At 37.4% G+C, this 20,319-nt stretch overlaps 2 protein-coding genes and 1 pseudogene across 6 annotated transcripts in view; 2 read left to right on the top strand and 1 right to left on the bottom strand.

Moving 5' to 3' along the window:
• Positions 1-19,217, bottom strand: part of LOC105147875 (uncharacterized) — a 36,296-nt gene extending 17,079 nt beyond the window's left edge. For all 3 annotated transcript variants that reach the window (XM_087416468.1, XM_087416467.1, XM_087416469.1), the window contains exon 1: positions 17,886-19,217. In XM_087416468.1, coding sequence (XP_087272594.1) covers positions 17,886-18,655 — 770 coding nt within the window. In that variant the 5' untranslated portion in view covers positions 18,656-19,217. The remainder of the gene's footprint in view (positions 1-17,885) is intronic.
• The window catches only part of LOC105151168 (uncharacterized), a 212,709-nt gene that overhangs the window by 136,651 nt on the left and 55,739 nt on the right, over positions 1-20,319 (top strand). For both annotated transcript variants that reach the window (XR_015548388.1, XM_087416482.1), the window contains one exon: positions 19,214-19,357. The gene's annotated coding sequence lies outside the window, so the exon portion shown is untranslated. The remainder of the gene's footprint in view (positions 1-19,213; positions 19,358-20,319) is intronic.
• On the top strand, positions 14,918-16,819 carry LOC147906508 (uncharacterized; annotated as a pseudogene). The gene is made up of 3 exons (XR_015548390.1): positions 14,918-14,926; positions 15,532-16,256; positions 16,597-16,819. The product of XR_015548390.1 is annotated as an uncharacterized LOC147906508 (transcript).

Raw genomic sequence — 20,319 nt, forward strand, 5'->3', positions numbered from 1 at the left:
TCCCCCCTTGGGGAAATTTTTTGGCCCCCCGAAGCGGGTGAAAGATAATTCTTTTTGGTAGTTTAAACGTTTTTCCCCCTGTTTCTTTTGGCATTTTTTTGATCGTTTTTCCGATTCAAAGCTAAATTTTTGTTAGAAAAATTTGCACATTTTTTTTTCCCCGTTTTTTGTACCTTCCACACGCTTGCACTTTTTTTCCCCTTTTCTCCTTTTCTTTTTTAAGATTCCCGATTTTTTGCGTATCGGGGAAAAAAAGCTGGGACTTTTGCTTTTTTTAACCCCATCGGGGGGGCGAATTCCGGCGCGGTAGGGTTAAAAATTTTTGTTTCGCGTAAAAAGGGGTCGGATTCAGAAAAAACCCAGGGGCGTGCCATATTTAGAAAAATTCTATCGACGATCGGGGGTTTTGTTGATTTTTTTTTCCCCCATAGATATCCCCAAAAATTTATTCACAGAATGTATCGGGGGTTGCGCAAAAATTTTCCTGTCGCGATTTTCTCACGGGAATTTAATGTTATAAACCCAGCTTCGGGGGAATTTTTGAAAAACGACAAATTTCTTGTCGTGAGATTTTTTCCCGGGTCAGGGGAAACATGAGCAATTGGGGAAAAAAAATCCCCCCAAATCTTGGGGTTGTCCCAAAAAACCGGGGAAACTATTTTTTGGGGGGCCCCAATTTCACCGGGGGGGTTTTTGTCTTTTACATGAAAAAAATACTAGTGCCACTGGTTTACGGGAGTAAAAAGAGGGAGCGAAGGGGTTTGTTTTGTGGGGTTTTGGGGTTTCTTTTAAAAGGATTTTAATAGGGCGTCCCCTTGTCAAGTTTGAAAATTTTTCATCATTAAATTTGTTTGTATGTTTGTTTTTTTCTTGTGTAAATAGGCGTTTGGTTTGGGGGAATTTTTTAAGATAGTGTATGAACCCCCGGTTTTCCTTTTTAAAACCCCCCTTATGATTTTTGGTCGTCCCTTTTTTGTCAAATTTTTACTACCCAAATCATAACCCCTTTTTATTTAAAAATAAAAAACCCCAGACAAAAACGATTTGGGGTTTTTGCATAAAACCGTTTTTAAAAGATTTTAAATTTTCCCAAAAAGGGCCTAATTTTCTTTTAAACTGACGACCTTGAAAAGGGGTTCAACACCGACAGACTTTCGGGGGGATGAAGGGGCATCATCGGGTTTTTTAAAAATTCTTCATCCCTAAAAAAAAGGAGTTATGGGTTTGTGGTTGTGTTGTTGTTGTTTTTGGTTTATTGGGGTGAATGAATTTGGGAACAAAAACATAAAATTTTTTTCATTTCTTTTTTGTTTGGTTCCCCGGAAAAAAAGTTTGGGGGGGAAGTGGGGGGAATCGCATCATCTAAAATTTCGTCGTCATTTTTGGCGTCCTCATTTTTCCCCCCTCCCCGGGGGACTCACGTTTATTCTTTTGGGTTTTTGTAAACTTAGTGAAAAGGGTTTTCCCCACGTTCAGGTTCCAAAAAAATTTTTTTAACGGTTGATAAAAAGTTTTTTTTGTTCTCAGAATGATTATTCTCCTTTTTTTTTTTTTTCCCTCCTTCAAGGCTGGGTTTTTTCTTACGAACCCGGGGGGCCCCGGTTTTTTGCGATAAGGTTTTTTTTTTTCCCCTTTTAGAGCCCCTTTGTTTTGACCATTTAAAACGTAAGGCAAAGAGGTTTTTTTCACCTTTTTTTTTTTTCAAAAAAACATTTAAAAAAGGGGGGGTTACACTACAAAAAAAATTTTTTAAACCCGGCTTTTCTCCCGGTGAAACGCGCTATTTTTTGTTATTCCCAAAAAAAACCCCTATTTTGTTGAAACAAAGGCAAACATGAAAAAAATTTCATACGATATATCGGTTTTTACTGTTTTGTTAAAGGGGGTTTTTTTTAAATTGGTTTTCCCTCTTGTTTAAATTTTGTATAAAAAAAATTGGGGATTATCGCTTTAAAAATTTGGGGTTTTTTTTATGGTTTTGATAGAGAAAAAAAAACAAGTTGTTTTGTCCCCCCAAAAAAAATATTCTCTAAAAGTATTCAAATTTTGGAAGCCCACATCGAAAAAAAATATTAAAATTGGGAATGCCCCTTGGGGGTTTTTTTTGGGCGCGAGATTTTGGGAAAAAAAGGGTGGGGAAACCCCATCCCCTTTAAAAAAAAACGGTAGTTTTTCCCCAAAATCGATTTTTTTGGTTTTAAAGAGTTTTTGGGGAATTTTCACGTAAGTTCTCAAAATACCCATGGAGTTTTTTTTTAAAAAATAAAAAAGGTTTTTTTAAAAAAATTGGAGGGGCCGCAAAGAGCAAAAAATTTTTTTTGGTAGAAAAGGGGGTGTTTAGGGTTTCCCAAAAAACCGCCTTTGGTGAGTCGCGCCTTGCGGTCGGGATTGGGGAATTTTCCCGGGGGGTTGGGTTTAGGGGAAAGTTTTTCTTGTGTAACCGCGGCGGATTTTAACGCGAGCAAATTTTTTTAGAAATATTTATATCCCCGGGGGAGGCCCGATCCCAATTTTTTTCTGTAAGGGGGAAAAAGGGCGTCGGGGGTTTTGGGGTTTCGAAAAAAAAAGTTTTTCTTACGGGGGAAAATTAAAACTAGGGGCGTATGAAAAAGTAGGTGGAGGGGGGGGGGAAAAGGGGTTCCCCGCGTAGGAAAAAGGTTTATTTGACAAGGCGATAAACGCGCTTCCGTTTGAAGTACATATACCTGGTTATCAATTTTGTGGACCCGGTACTCGTCTCGCGAAAAGACGAGCGCGTGGTGATCGAGGTATAAATCGATTAGACGCGGCGTGTCGCGAACACGATATCGCCTATTCGCGAAGCAACGATCTCACCGATCGTCACATTGCCGATCGAGTTTTTGCGAAAAAGCACGCGAACGTATAACAGCGAGTGATTCGACGTTTGATGAGAAAGCTGCCGCGACTGCTGTATGGGCAGCCATGAAAGCAAAAACGAAATTAGGAATGGGTATGAAAAGAAGGAAAAAAACGAAAAGGAAGAGACTACTTCCGGTAACGAAACGCGGAGGTTTCCTACCGATTTTACCAATGTTGGGTGCACTCGGGTCTTTGATCGGTGGAGCGGCGAGCGTAGCGAGAGCTGTAAGCGATCGCAAAGCCGCTCGACGTCAGACGGAAGGTCGCGGACTGTATCTAGCGCCCTGCAAACGTGGTGGTGGTAACGTGAGAAAAAGAAAGGCAAGAGATAAAAAAAAACATCGTGGAAGGAAACATTAGAGACTCTTAAAATACCGCTCTCCGGTATCACAACGAACGAACAGTTGAATCGTGCGGCGTATCGTTTGCGTTTACCATTCTTCAGAGGTGTGTTTATGCGTGACGCGTTACCGACGAAATCACATCGTAATGAAAGCGGTATCGTAAATCTCGATAATTCGGAAAATGCTGGAACACACTGGATTGCTTATGCGAAAAAGGGAAATAATGCAGTTTACTTCGATGGTTTTGGCAATCTTAGACCATCGAGGGAACTCGAACACTATCTCGAAAGCAACGTAATGTATAATCGTCGCTCTTATCAAACGTTTGATCAGAGTATTTGTGGTCTAGTCAGTTGTGTCTACGATTTCTTCGAGAAATAGATTGGAGGAAAAGATATATCTAATAATGTGTCGTGTGAGTCGTCTCAGTTGAGCGTTTATCTTCGATTACGTCATGTTGTGGACTCTCACGTTAACTGGAACCACCAGTATTCTCACGGCGAGTTACTTTCCTGCGTTGGATTTAAGTAATGGCGAATACGAATTGGGTCTTACGAATTTCGAAACGTACAACGCGATACCGAATGTTACTTCCACGAACAATAACTTCTACTTCGATACGACAAAATAATCACGATTCCCGAAGGATCGTACGAATTGAGTGCTATAAACAAGTATCTGAGAGCTGCTATCCGTCACATGCTACGACGAACGTCTGACGATAAAGATAATGATGATGATAACTACGCGTACATATTCGACGACAACGATGGCAACAATAGTACTCATATAGAAGAGATACTGAATCTTCGAGCCAATGAGAATACAATGAGAAGCGAGATCAAATGTGCGTACCGAATAAATTTTACGAAACCGAATAACATCGGTTCGCTATTAGGTTATTCGAACTCTCGCGTAATACAACCGAACAAGTGGTACGCGTCTGACAAACCTGTAAACATTATGAATGTAACTGTAATTCATGTAGAATGCAACATTACTTCGGGTGCGTACAACAATGATAAACCAGCGCACGATACACGAATTCGCGATGAACGTTCCACCTGGATATAAATTGTCCGATACTCCTACACACGTCATTTATCTCCCAGTCGTCGCGAGAAACGTTACCGATATAACGATACGTATAGTAGATCAAAACGGACAGTTGATAATCCTTCGTAGAGAGGCGTTATCGATTCGACTTCATATACGACGTAAACGATAAAAATATGCTCACGAACGAAAGATGCTCGTTCTGAACGAGTCGCACGATTGTAAGAATACATCTACGACGACAATCGTACCGCGTCGCAATTATCATTGTTCACCGAACGATACATTGAAGGAAAGCGGGGAGAAACGGAGGACAGATTGAACGCTGCGAACGTCACATTTCTACGATCTCTGGGATTCGTCATGAGAAATGAGTCGCGATATTCTACATATAGGAAGTGAATCTTCGACAATCATATCGTTAAGATCGAGACTCACACTTACAACCCATACGCTAACACCACATTCGGATACAGCGATGAAATACGAATACCTATACAACACCAAGATCTGTACACGTTACCGTGTGAGAGTTTTCTCTACGTCGAGGGAAAATTTTCAGCGAAGAAACCAGCTGGACACAAATCCGAACAACCAAAACTGTCGAACAATTGCGTCGCGTTCATGTTCGATGAGATTCGATACGAGATAGACGGTGTGGAAATCGATAGATGTAGAAACGTTGGTGTTACCAGTACGATCAAAAATTTCGTATCGTTAACCACCAGCAAGAGTATAACGTTAGAAAATACAAGATGGGACGCCACAATGCACTTCTTTCGCACATCTGTGACCGATGATTTTAACTTTTGCGTACCGCTCAATACACTTCTAGGATTTTGCGAGGATTACAAACGCATAGTAATAAACGCGCGACACAAACTTATCCTGATACGTGCGCGTAACGATAACAATTGCGTCGTGGCGCAGGCATCGGCGGAACCTAAAATCATGCTATCGAAGATACAATGAAAAATGCCACATGTAGTGCTGAACGATGTCAATAAATTATCACTTTTGCGAACGCTGGAAGGTGGACGAAATCTCAGCATGTGTTTCCGGTCGTGGGACCTGTACGAATTTCCTCTGCTTCAAAGTACAACGAAGCATTCGTGGGCTGTTAAAACAACATCGCAATTGGAAAAACCGCGATACGTAATTTTTGCGCTTCAAACCGGAAAACAAACGAACCGTCGCAAAATGTTTCGCAATTCGACGTGTGTAATCTCGCTAATGTGAAACTTTTTTTAAATTCTGATTTTTATCCTTACGACGATATGAATTTAGATTTCGAACGCAAGAAATATGCTGTACGATATGTATGTAAAATTTCAAAAGACATACTACGGTAACGACAATCGCGATGCCATGTTATCTATCGGGGAATTTCTTTTGCACGGCCCATTCGTAGTGATCGATTGTTCTCGTCAAAACGAATCGATAAAAAGCGCTACTGTGGATATTCGTATAGAATTCGAGTATAAGGAAAATATTCCACTGAACACCACAGTTTATTGTCTCATTATTCACGACAGGGTGATAGAGTATAATCCATTGACTAATGTTATTCGCAAAATCGTATAATATTTTTTTCAAGCGCTCTCCTTCTTCATCAAAAAGTCACATGCTGTCGTATTATAATGTAAAAACAAATACATGAAAAAGTACGAGACGCGATTCATTACTATTGACGAAGCATTTCGTCGTGTCGTATATATAAAAAAATCACGGAACGCGATTCATTACCGCTGACAAAATGTTCGAATACACATCGGTTTTTTTTATTTTCCTACTGCGTGTCGTATACTTGTGCCACATCGCGATGTCCCCCGCGTTCGTCATCGTCGTCGTCGTCTGCGTTACGCTTACTACGACAACAGCGTCAACGATAGCGACGAATCGTCAAGGCATAGATACTGAAACAATTCTGTATCTACAAAAGTATGGCTACTTGCGTAAGAGTGAAAACAACACACAATTATCATTCGAAGAGGAAGAACTTAAACAGGCGATTTCGTTATTTCAAGAATATTATCAAATACCGGGTGATGGTACATTGAATAACTATACGTTGTATCAAATGCGTAAACCACGATGTGGTCTCCCGGACATTTTGCATTACGAGCATAATACAGGTAGGAGGAAATGGGCAAAAACACATCTCACGTGGAACTTCCATTTGGCACATCTTGACAACTACCGCATTCGCGTTCTCGCTATGGGCAGCGAATTCGTCTTTAACGTTCCAACGCAAAACGTTAAATCCCGACATCTTAATATCTTATCGTAGTGGCACACACACGTACGCTAATTGTAAACGTAGCGAGGAAATTTGCTCCGCCTCGTTCGATGGACCTGGTGGAGTACTCGCTCACGCGTTCTATCCTTCAAATGTTGTTAATTACACCGCTGAAATACACGTGGATGCTGCAGAACCATGGCATATATATCTAATCGAAAAATCTGCTAGTAACAAGGATTATCTGCTTAATACGTTAACGCATGAAATTGGATACGCATTGGGATTAACACACAGTTCGCATGAAGATTCCATAATGTTCGCATATGTCACTGCTAGGAATAAGGATAAAATCGTTAGACTCAACATAGAGGACATTTTAGTCATTCAACAACTCTATGGAGATAAAAATTCAAAACCAGCAACTACACAACTATCACCAACGTCAACAACAACAACACCACCAAGTACCGAAATTACAACAGATAAATCCGACTACATAAATCTCTGTAGTTTAGAATATGTAGATACGATATTGGTATTGCACCATCGAATATTCGTCACGTACCAACGTTATGTATGGTCGATAAATATAGACGATACAAAATACGACGGATCATACATACTAAACAGCTACATGGATTTCCTTCCGAAGAATTTCTCCTTATCAGCCGCGTATCAAAGACCTTCGGGTGAACTAGTTTATAAATAATATTGTCTGTATGATCGAGTACCCCAGTTTCAAATTGAAAGAAGGTTGGCCAAAACTTCGAGTCTAGGATTTCCCCCGAACACTTTCATCGATACCGTAGTAAATACTAACAGAGGACAAACCTACGCGATTTTCAATGGTAATGACGTGGCGCAAATAGACGAATGTAGTATGACTGTTCGCTCGTTTCAACCGTTACAAGCGGTATTCCCAGGAATACCACCAGCTCCGACCTTGGCCTTCCGATATATAAATGGTAATCTGTACTTTGCCAAACAACAACAATTTTACACATTTAACGAGTTCACGAAAACCGTAACAGAAGTTGGTAAATTTAATATAAACATACTCAACGTCGAATGTTTGCGAAACGGGTTATTACAACAAATGCAGGATATCTGGGATCGATTATTTCAATCGAGTAATACATATTGACAAAACATACACCGGAAAATAAGACGAAAAAGGAGGAGGAAGAGGAAAGGATGAAAGGACACATATAATATATACTATAATAATTTTAAACGATCAGTACGAAAGGAACGATCATTCCGACAACATCGTTCGTACGCACTTTCCAAGCTTTTTTTTCCCGATCGTGAGAATGTTCAACAACGCGGATATTATAAATTATCTTATGGAACAGGACGATCGCGATGAACAAAGCACGAAGAAGAAAAAAATAGTCGACGAATCAACTGATGTGAATCCAGATAAAGATAATATATCAAATAGGTAGATATTATTTTTCCCTTTTGCGTCTCTCTCTCTTTTCCATCTGCCAATTTCTTTTTTTTCCATAATTACAGACATCAAATCGCACATCATCCTACCGCATCGGATACCTTCTCGAGAGAAGATATCCGTTAACTGCAACTGGCTACAAATACTTGAACATTGGTATCAATGTCACACTCCCTTCTTACGTAACTATCATTTTAGGAGATTGTCACGGTAAAGAGATTCCGCTTTCACCGGACATCTGGAAAGAGCTTCTCGAACAAAAACACGTCATTTTGTCTCTTTTGCAGTACGATGAAAATAATAAAGGAATACGTGCACCGTCTCCAATGTACGTTGGAAATCTAACGTTATGCTTCGGACGAATTAATAATCTACCAATACTGCGTCTAGAAAGTACAGCTCGTCTATCCATGTCGAAAAGTACTGTACTTAATATATTTAATCTCGAACACTGTGTGAATCGTCTCATTTCCTCTCTAACCGCAATGACCGATAACGTCGATAAAAAATTTTCACGACTTCTTGCTATCGTGTCCACTGTCACGAAATCTGCGAACGTGCTAAAAACGATGTACGATAACGAATCCTTCGACCACAGAGACATACTCGATTGCGAGTTGATCGCTTTGATTTTCGGAGAACGTTAATTGTATATATATCAATTAATGCTAACGATGAACCTATACGTTTTTACAATATGTGAAATTATTTTGTACTGTACTTAATATATTTAATTTCAAACACTGTGTAATCTCGTCTCATTTTTCCTCTCTAATCTACCTATGTATCCCTATCTATTTTATATATACAATTTTATCTTCACGTAAAAAGAGAAAAAAAAAGGAAACTCGCGCTGACTTAATAGGAAAAAAATAGCAAAAAGGAAGACGGAAATGGATGTGGAATCATACGATATATATAATTATTCGCACTAAACGAGCGTTAGTAATGAAAAAAACGTGTGAGCTTATGTTTCTTCATTCGTTATTTTGTCGAAATTGATAAAAAAAAAAATGGCGGACCGTGCGAACATTGACAACGTAGTCAATTATATTAGAAATGTGGACGCGGAACAATTCGAAAACATTATAGACGAAATGTTCGAGGAAATTGATTTTAACGTAGATGAAAATTCCAACGATTCCGGTTACGTTAGTGATTTTAGCGAACACGATCTTTAAGGATGCGGTGAAAAAATTTAAACGTTGGTGCGAGCGAGAGCGACTTGGTGGGAGCGAGAGCGAAAGTCCGTATCTTCAAGGAGGTAAGATTATATTATTATATTATATTTACAGCGAGTGAGAAACGCGTTGGTGCGAGCGAGAGCGACAGCGCGCACGCGGGAAGAAAAAACGCGCCAACTCCCTCAGTCGCTCGCCCGCTTTCGAGCTCGCCGGATCGTCGTCGTCGCGATGCGTCACGCCGTGACGTCACCAGCTCACACACACATGCGCCCGTGGGGACGGGAGCCGGGGAGGAAAATTGCGAGAGGTGGTGGGAGGCCAAAGCAGCTCGCTCATTGGCTGCCCCCGCACCACAATACCCCTCTCGCCCAGTTTTCCCCCCGGTCCCTCACTGCGGCTTGCCCCATGGCTTAGAATATACATAGATATGCTACTCATACGGTTATCGCCCAACGAGATTGAAAAGCATCTTACTGAACAGCGTGTGGATTTTCAACTGCTCATAATGTACACAGTGCGACAAATATGTTCCCGGACAGGGCCTGAAAATCATAATTGAAACAACACATATGCATATTTTTTGGTTTTATTATTCAAAATATTCTCCTCTGGCTTCAATACATTTGTTACAGCGATTCAATAGTGATTCAAATGCATGTTCTAGCTCAGTTTGCGGAATTGCCTTTAGTGACTGTGTAGAAGCTGGATTGGATGATCGGAATGTCATCAAAAAAGCGTCCTTTCAATTTCAATTTCAATTTTGGGAATAATGAGAAGTCGCAGGGGGCCAAATCAGGTGAATACGGTGAATGATTTAACACAGAGACACGATTTCGAGCCAAATATTGACGGACAATCAATGAAGTGTGACTCGGTGCATTATTTTGCAACAAAGATCAATCTTCTGGATCACGATATTCGGGGCGAATACGATGAATTCTGCCCATCAATCGCTTTAAAACTTCGAGATAATATGCACCAGTAATTGTTTGGCCAGTTGGAACAAATTCTTTGTGGATAATACCTTTGCTATCAAAGAATGTGATGAGCATTGTCTTGATTTTTGATGGAACTTTTTGTACTTTTTCTGCTTGTGGTGAATTTTTTGACTTCCATTCCGCACTTTGACGCTTAGTTTCTGGATCATATTGAAAGCACCATGTTTTATCACCTGTAACAATTGATTTTAGGAAGTTTGGATTATTTTCTATGGCTGTAACGATGTCTCTGGAATAATTGATTCTCGCTGATTTTTGATCGCTTCTTAATGTGTGTGGAACAAACTTCGCACAAATCTTCGTTTTACCCAAATCTTCATGTAATATGGTTCGAATCGTTTCTCTTCTGATATTTAAAGCCTCCTCCATCATTTTTAGTGATGCATTGCGATCGTTTGCGACAAAATCACGTATTTTTTCGATCATTTCGGGTGTTCGAATCAAAATTGGCCGTCCTGATTTTTTGTCATCTTCTCTCTGCTTTCCAAAAAACGCTTATGCCACTCAAAAACAACTGTACTACCTAGACATTGATTGCCGTAAACTTGTTGCATCGATCGGAATGTTTCTGATGCACTTTTATCAAGTTTGCATTAAATTTAATCACTGCTCTTTGTTCCATATTAAAATTTCTCCACCTCGACCAAAATCTTGTTTAACATGAACTGTCATATCTTCATTATATGTCAACCAAAATGAATGAAACTTTGACAGAAGATAGCAAAATGTTCAATCTTTAAAATGTATGTTTGAACGCACAGATGTCGCCACTGGTTGCTGAGATGTGATTCGTATCCTGGAACATATTTGTCGCACTGTGTATAATTCCGAGAGTTGAACACGCCATTCGATATGAAAATTGCTTCGTCCATCCACAGGATACAGTCGGGGAAAAGGATATTCCGCCGACACTGCAAGCTATCCTACGTTACATTCCGCCGTTAATATTTCTTAAGAATACACACACAGCGAGAATAATTTATATAATAGTAAATATATCTTCACAAAAATAGAAGCGCGGCTCTTCATCTCGCGGAAGAAGTTGCTGCACTCGTTAATAGTAATACGAGTGCAATCCATTCTTGCGTAGAATATGATGCACCACGCGCCGAGAAACACCGAGAGCATGAGCCACATGGAGTATGCTGTTCATCTCAAATTCTCTCAGGATTCTCTCCTCCATGTTTACGCGTGCACGTATTCTGCAACCACCGCAGTCTTGCCGAATTCGCAACACGAATCCTGTATCCCGTAGGACACATCTCAAAATGACTTCCTTATCAGGATGTGCGCGTCCAGGAAACTGTTCCGCATACAAACGGGTGACGACACGAGCGTTTCTTCCGGCTCCACGCGATCTCGGTCCATATAGGTAGGACCAAAACTTACAAACGACACGAGCGTCGATTTGTTTGTTAACAATTTCGTTTGTTGCTGTCTAATGCTAGACGCGAATTCAGAGTGTTAAGAAATGAACGAACGATACTGTGCCCATTTCGTGCAAAATGGCAAACTATAACTCGAGACTGCGCTGAGATAATAATTATGTACGGTGAAGCTGAAAGAAACGCTCGTGCCGCTGTCCGTTTGTACGCGGAACAATTTCCTGGACGCGCACATCCTGATAAGAAGGTAATTTGAGATGTATCCGACGGGATACAGGATCCGTGTTGCGAATTCGGCAAAACCGCGGTGGTAGCAGAATACGTGCACGCGTAAATATGAAGGAGAGAATCCTGAGAGAATTTGAGATGAATCTCGAGAACAGCATACACAAGCCATATCGTATGGCTCATGTGCTCGGTGTTTCTCGGCGCGTGGTGCATCGTACTCTACGCGAGAATGGATTGCACTCGTATCACTATTAGCAGGTGCAGCAACTTCTTCCGCGAGATGAAGAGTCGCGCATCTATTTTTGTGAAGGTATCTTCATTATTTTATAGTATTATTTAAGTATTCTCGCTGTGTTCTTAAGAAATATTAACGGCGGAATGTAACGTAGGATAGCTTGCGCAGTATAGAGGAATATTCTTTTCCCCGACCGTATTCTGTGGACGGACGAACAACTTTCACACCGAATGCTGTTTCAACTCTCGAAATCATGTATTATGGGCAGAAAAATCCGCACGCTGTTCAACAAAATGCGTTTCAATATCGTTGGGCGATAAACGTATAAGTAGGAATAACAGCGAACCGAGTCGTAAATAATAAATTTATGATTTAAGAAATTCTCTCTCTCCCCCCCCTCTCTCTCTCCCTCCCTTCCTCTCTCTCTCTCTCTCTCTCTCTCTCTCTCTCTCTCTCTCTCTCTCTTACACACACACACATAAACATTTTTAAAAATCACACTCTTGTGACAATTTTCAGATTCGATTCCTTCTTTCTCCCGTCACGCTTAACGATAGAGATATACATCGACTTTTTGGAAAATGAGTTGCCCGCCCTTCTCGAAGACATTCCTCTTCGTAAACGAGAAAAACTCATTTTCCAACATGACGGAGCTACTGCGCATTTTTCGCGGCAATGTGTTAGATAAGCGCTATTCGGATAGGTGGATGGGTCGAAGTGGCCCAATCATTTGGCCGGCGCGGCTTCAATACCATTACGCCAGAAATGGCGCACCGCACGACGCGCAATATTACTCAAAAAAACCGAAATCTGTTTTCGAGAACAAGGAAGGCACTGCCAATAATTCTAGCATTAAAATACAAAAGTGGATTAGACTTATTGGAGATACCACATCAAGAACAAGATCCAGTTGAAATTTTCTCGGGACCTCCTACAGGGCCTTTAAAAGTTGCATTTAACTGGATTATAAAACGTTTTTAAAGATAAAAAAAAATTTTTGACAAACCTAAAGTATTGCTTTGTGATTTTGATATCATCAAATCAAATATCTCTATTTGACGATAAAAAGTCTTTATTAGAAAATCAAATGAATATACAATAAAAAACAATATAATATTTATAGGAATACGTATATGTATGATAATACAAACTATAGAAATCAAAGCCTTAAACGGTTTAGCTGGATTTTAAATGCTTGTATGATTCTTATGTGAATTTATATATTATGTATGTAGTCCCCAAAAACGCGAACCGAAATGATTTTTCGATTTTGAAAACACTAACTCTACTAAACTACCGCAGTAATATCATGAGTTAGCTAGCAATTTAACAAATTTTTGAATATTTGCATCTTCGAAACGATCTTAATATTGATTGAATAATATTAGGTGTACAAAAAAGTTCTGAGCTTTTTTTTGTAAAATTCAATCTTTATTCAAAAACAAACGAAAAAATATTAATCAGCGAAATATTCTCCGTTTGCATCAACGACCTTTTGCCATATTTCGGGGAGCTTGCGAATTCCTTGACGATAGAAACTCACCGGCTTCGAAGCGATAAAGTCATCAATGCATTTTCGTATCTCTTCTAATCTCACGAAATGTGTATCAGCCAAATGATGCTGCAGCGACCGGAATAGGTAGTAATCGGAAGGCGCCATGTCTGGGCTATACGCCGCGTGCGGAAGAAGTTCCCAGCCTAACGCAAAGATATGGTCCTGAGTCGCTTTCGCAACATGAGATCGAGCATTGTCATGAAGCAAGATCACTTTACGACGTCCTTGGCCAGTAAATGGCCTCTTTTCTTCTAATGCATCGCTCAAATTGGTCAATTGTTGTTGGGAGCGGTCTGCCGTGACTGTTTCACCCGGTTGTAACAACTCGTAGTACAACACACCCTTCCAATCCCACCAGATACAGAGGAAAACCTTCTTGGCGTGGATATTGGGCTTTGGCGTCGATGTCGAAGGTTGACCCAGGATCAACCCATGATTTTCTACGTTTAGGGTTATCATAAAGAATCCACTTTTCATCGCCTGTAATGATTTTGTGCAGAAAATCTTTTTTCCGGAACTTTGAAAGTAAAGTGAGTACAGTGTCACGCCGTCGATTTTTGTTGTCTTCGGACAATTCATGCGGAACCCATCTGCCTTCCTTCTGAACCTTTCCCATCGTATGTAATCGTACGGAAATGGCTTGCTGCGTAACGCCAAGCTGTTCTGCAAGCTCCTTTTCAGTTTGCGCAGAGTTTATATCCAGCAGTGCTTGCAATTCGTCCGTTTCAATCTTTTCAGGACGTCCAGCACGCGATTCATCTTTAAGACTGAAATCTTGGCGAAACTTTTGATACCATCTTTTACATGTAGCATGACTTACAGCGTTCTCTCCATATGCAGCACAAATCATTGCAGTGGCTTCAGCAGCATTTTTCTTCAGATGAAACGCGAAGTGGATAGAAAATCGAATATGCTCTTTTGTTATTGCCATCGTGAACACTACTGATTTTTGAGGTTATGTGCATCAAACGCCAAACCGTATGGCATTTTAGAAGGCCAAATGTTAACGCTTTAAAACCGCAAAAGGGCGGAAAGATATATAAAATTTAAATTGTTATTTCGGTTGTATCAAATCTAAAGCTCAGAACTTTTTTGTACACCTAATATATTAAAATCTGTAAATAATTAATTCTTGAAAAAATATACAATTGCGAACTGCCAAGTGTATACGCCTACCAATCACTTGGTGCGCGAGCCATAAGGAACGGGGATAGCCTGGCAAACGCGCCATCCGAGTATAGACCATCCCTGCTCGCCATGGCCTGAGCGTGTTCGAAAGTGTTCCCTATTTTTTGTTGAGTAATATATAACTTTGGAAAAATAACACAAAAATTGAAAATTTAATTATTTAAACAAAATGGCATGTGTAATTTTCAACGTTATCAGTTCCATCGCATTTTTCATGGACCTATTCAGAATACAGGCAGTAATAAAATCACCCAGTCGACACAAACTAAAAATAACACAATATCAATGTTATAATTTCGCACTCTACAATGTAACTGTTATATAACACCATATTACACTACATTTGTATTGTGGAATACGAAATTACGACATTGATGTTATTTTTAATTTGTCGACTAGGCACAATTCCATGTCTTTCGAATTCATCGCAAATAGTGCACTTTTTATTAGAAAAAAACCTTAAGGGGTTAGGCCACAGTAAAATTTTCAAAAATTCGAATTTTTTTTTTTTTTGCTTAAATGATACTTTAAGATCTTAGAACTAAGATACAAAATGTTTCATAAATAGGAAAAGTTTGTAACAGCTCATTAAGAGGATTTTGCCGAGGCACCTCCCAGCACGCGTAAAATGCCTTGAGCGCCTTTGACGTGTTCTATTATGCTTGTATTTTTGTGGATCTATAGAGACTTTGTATTAACCAGTTGAAAGAAATTTTAATAGTTTTCTGTACTCATAGAGAGCACAAGAAAATATATTTCGTATATATAATATTTCGTATATAGCATTTAACTCGTTTTCGAAATATAAAAAAATCTGTAAAAGGCCTCGGAGATAAATTAACAGGCAAACTTATTGATGAGTTATCTGTATATTATGGATTTGCTATTCATCGAAATACAAATTCCACAGAAAAAAATGAAGAATGACATCTGGGCGATGCTTTATCATAAGATGTCAACAAATAAAAAATAAAAGTGTCCGCAACACACTAAATGCCCGTCCGGTAAAGATTCTTGATGTTCATGGCAGAAAGCGAAGGCAATTAATACGTTGGAGGATTACCAACACAAGCCACCTTTTTCTCAAATAGTTTTTGATTCAATTAAGCCACTTTATGAAGAACTAAACAATGATAAATTGTTAAATCGATGTATAGGCGGCTATACACAGAATAGTAATAAAAGTTTCAACGCAACTGTTCGGAATTTAGCTCAGAAATCTGTGTCTAGCGGCAAACATATCCTTGATATGGCCAGCAATATTACTGTGTCTACAACGATGGCTTAATTAATATTATGAGGATTATGGAAGTATTGGACATCACAATTGGGATCAATTGCTACAATTTCTGTACGGAAGCCGACAAGTGACGAATAGCAGCTGAGGAATGATCGCTAACTCCAGTTATAAAAGAGGCTCGATTATCTCTGAAATCGTTCAGAAAGGAAAAAGAGAAGAACTTAAATTCAGAAGGGAAATTGTTTGGTCCAGGCATCTCAGGCTGAAGGTAAATAAAAAATTTCTATATTTAAACACTAATGAAACTTTAAACGCGTTTTTCTCAAAAACATATTTTTCAAATCAGACGAAAGGATAACTCGATCAAATCTTTACCGATTCAATTGAAATTTTAACTGCAGCTTTAAAACGACATTTTACATAGAAATACGTAGGGAATTTTAATTTCATTATAAACTATTTTGTTATACAATTTTCTCGTCATTTTTTTGCCTAAAAAAAAATATTTTTGTGCGCCATCTTTGCAAAAACAAAAAAAAGAAATTTTTCTACGTACTTCTATAGAAAAACATGTCTAGATTATAAAAATTTTTGGATTTTTATTCTAGATCAAAAATTATGGAAGAAACTCTTTCGCCCGTGTGATGATGTCAAAATGAAAGGCCTCTACAAGCGGATGCGTATCGCCGTCACTTTTTATTAAAAAAAAATATATGTATATAATAAAGTATATATATAAAAGTATATATCATTATATATATCAATATATATATATACTTAAACTGTAAAAGATAGGCAATGAAGTGATTCACTTGAATTTTCTCTCTTGAATTTCATATGTTCATTCTTCAAAATTCTTCAAAAAGGCTGTTTTTTTCGTGCGCTACTCTGGCCTAATCCTTTAAATTATCCATGTGCACAATTTCCCACTAATTGATAAGAAAAACGATTATTCAAAGATTTTTTAATTTTATTCAATAATAACTCAAAAGAGGCACGATTAAATAAATAAGATAAGAGTACCATCATCTTAAGTTCTGGATGTCAAAGTTACTATCGAAATACATATGTAATTTTACTTTTTCTCACTTTTGCCATTAAAGTGTTTTATACATATTTTCAAAATGATAATAAAATTATAACAAAATTAGATTATTCTAAATTTCGTCACGATAGCGACTCTATTTATCGGAAAAGTGCTAAATCAGAATGCGCACAATTACCTTACTTTCGTAAGTATACATATATACAAGATATCTCTAAAGTCTGATCTTATTCCTAGATCTTGAAAATGACTTTAGATATGGAAAATTGTTTTAGAACAAAAGTTTTAGGGTATAACGGTCACAGATGATAAAAATATGGATCTTGAGTTTTAAGGTCAATATGATCTTAATATTTTCTTAAATTGAACTCCTTCTCCCAGTTTTTAGATAATGCAAATGCCAGCGGTACTGTAACTGTGAAACCTCATGATTTGGAAGATACTCAATAAAAAGTAACATTATTATAGCAATTTGAAAACATCTCGATAAAAGTTATAAGAATATGCAATAAAAAATGAAGAGCTCCATTCACAAAAACATGATCATTGACCTTGAAAAGATATTACTCAAGATTAGGTTCATATTTTTATCTATCCTACATATAATAAAAATCTATCCTTTAATATCCTACATATTTGTCTAAAATGTGTATCCATATCTAAAGCCGTTTCCGAGAATGGGATTCCAGAAATGAGGAGAACTTTAGAGACACCCTGTGTATATAATAACATCTATTTTATTCTTTTTTTTATTAATGATTTTTTAAAAGTCAATAAGAGAATAATTTTAGTAGCAATAATCTAAATTAATACATCATTCAATATTTACTTTAGTAAACATATTACACTTACTTTAAAACATTATTCTGATGTATACATAATTTTCTTAATTTTCTCTCCGTCCGTCGATCTTCCATAGAATATTTTTTTTTAGTTTCATCATAGTTCTGTAGATCTCGAAACAATATTGTGAGTTTTACTGCCGTGTATCGATACTGCGCCGTTAACATTAATACTAAATGCATCATATACACATCCACGCCAAATTTTTTAAGAAATAAATAACTACTTCCAATTGTCATAAAAATGGTTGAAAAAATCAGAACACTGCTGGAAAACGGTTCGCTGTTGAAAGCAGTTGGCAAATTGTAATCTACATAATAAAAGGTGGACTTCTCGAAGACCAATAAAATCGGCTGGATAGTCCATGTCGCAACAGTTACTACACCAGTCACTCCATATATTATGAACGGCATGATTATGGGCTTTATAGCCGATTTTACAATATCCTTCATAATTTCATCCGCACTTTGCAAGATATCGTTCATCTTTTCGATTATTTCCTCCATCAGCTTCTTACGTAAATAAAGACGCGTAAGCATAAAAGATGCCTCCAGGATAATTACGACGGCGATAGTCCCATCCTTCAGACTCTTCTCTTTCGGTGCAAAGATCATCCCGACAATCAACGCGATTGTATGAATCAGTTCTATTAACCATACGGCAGCGCTATGAATGCGCCAGATTACTGAAAATCGCGAATTATCGGATACTATCGGTAATAAATTCCCCGATATCAAGTTCACTCGATTGTTTAAGAAATTGGCATTTTTAAAATCCATTCTTTTCGTATCGTATATTCGTGATGATCTAAAATATTTCGATAATACGACGTGTAAGATATGAAATTCAATTGTTCGTGATTCCAATAATATCTGCCTGACATATCGCTATCGCTTCTTCTTTTATAAATGAAAATGAATGAGTTTTCCTTTATATCAAAATTACATTTAATTCTACATTAAGGAATTTATTATTCCTTTTATTTCTTCCATCTGTTGCTAATACACAATACGAGCAGTTCATATCATGAAAGATGACATTTCTCTCCTTTCATTCTGTTTCTTTATTATGTTTTGACCTCTAATCATTGTACAGATATATTAAGTATTAAATATTGCCGGATCATATCTTTGACGAAGATAATTTTATAATGTTCTGTATTCTATTGTAATGAAAACATAGAGAAGTTTGTAAAAGTCACTATATACATGATACATGAGTTCATTGAATGTGGGCTTATATTTTTTGACTCTGTTTATCGAGAGTATAAATAATTATTAAGTTCTTTATCCCTATACCGTCGCGGCAATTATCTTATGCTCTGTCAAACATTGTAGAACCGAGAGGCTTCGCAGAACACTGTCTAATACAGCAATTGGAATGAACTGCGTATACAATAAGCAACAGCAGATGAATATAAATATTTGAAGTCTTATCCACGGTACTAATTAACCCATATTTTTACGATCGATATTTTTACGGTAAGTTAAAAAAAATAAAATCTAAGTGTACCTTTGCATAATAATTAGTACCAAGTTATAATACCAAAAAAATGCGTTATTTTATTCGAACGAAGTGATACGTATCTACACGCTTGGCGAGGGATTTTGCTTTCCAATATATATGCAACACACATAACATTATGATTGAAACATAGAATATAATATTTTTTAATTAAAAATAAATAATGCTAAAGATTTTTTAGAATTAATTTAATGTCACCACTTAAAAAAAATACAACATTCGTGCGAGAATAGAACAACAATAGAAAACATCATTAATGTACTTAAAACCTACTAAAATATTTATAAAAGAAAATTCACAAGTTCTATTCACGCACGCGGATAAAGGCAACACAATGGTTGCCATCGACAAAACAGATTACTTTGAGAAAATGGAACTAATGTTGTCAGATTCAAATACATATTCAATTGTTGAACACAATCCTGCTAACATTAATTTTTCGTTTGAAATAATCGAAGGAATATTCTTAAACGTTTATTTGACGTTTATTAAATGTTAATTTATGTTATTTATTTATTTACGTTATTTATTTATTTAAAATATGATTTAAAAAACATTTATTTAACGTTATCTGACGTTTAATATAAATGTTTAAAAAATTTTATTATTTTCTAAAATTCAAATTAATAAAAAACGAGTTGGAATAAAAAAATAATCACGAAAGAGTAATCAACCCAATATAATTAAGTGTATCATTTACGGACAATAAGAACTGTGTCTATTAACACTTATAAGTGGTGTAAGATATGAGACGGATAAGATATGAGACTCATAACCCTGAGATTCCAAGTTCAAAATCCAGTAAGTAAAGAGATAAAAATATAATTAAACATTACAATTCATTAATAAAATTAATCGTTTAAGGTTACAGGTACTGTCGATAAAAAATAATAAATTAAAAAGATTTCTGCGTTGTACA

This window comes from Acromyrmex echinatior, unplaced genomic scaffold, assembly GCF_024713525.1.
Source record: "Acromyrmex echinatior isolate Ae372 unplaced genomic scaffold, ASM2471352v2 Scaffold23, whole genome shotgun sequence".
NCBI lineage: Eukaryota > Metazoa > Arthropoda > Insecta > Hymenoptera > Formicidae > Acromyrmex > Acromyrmex echinatior.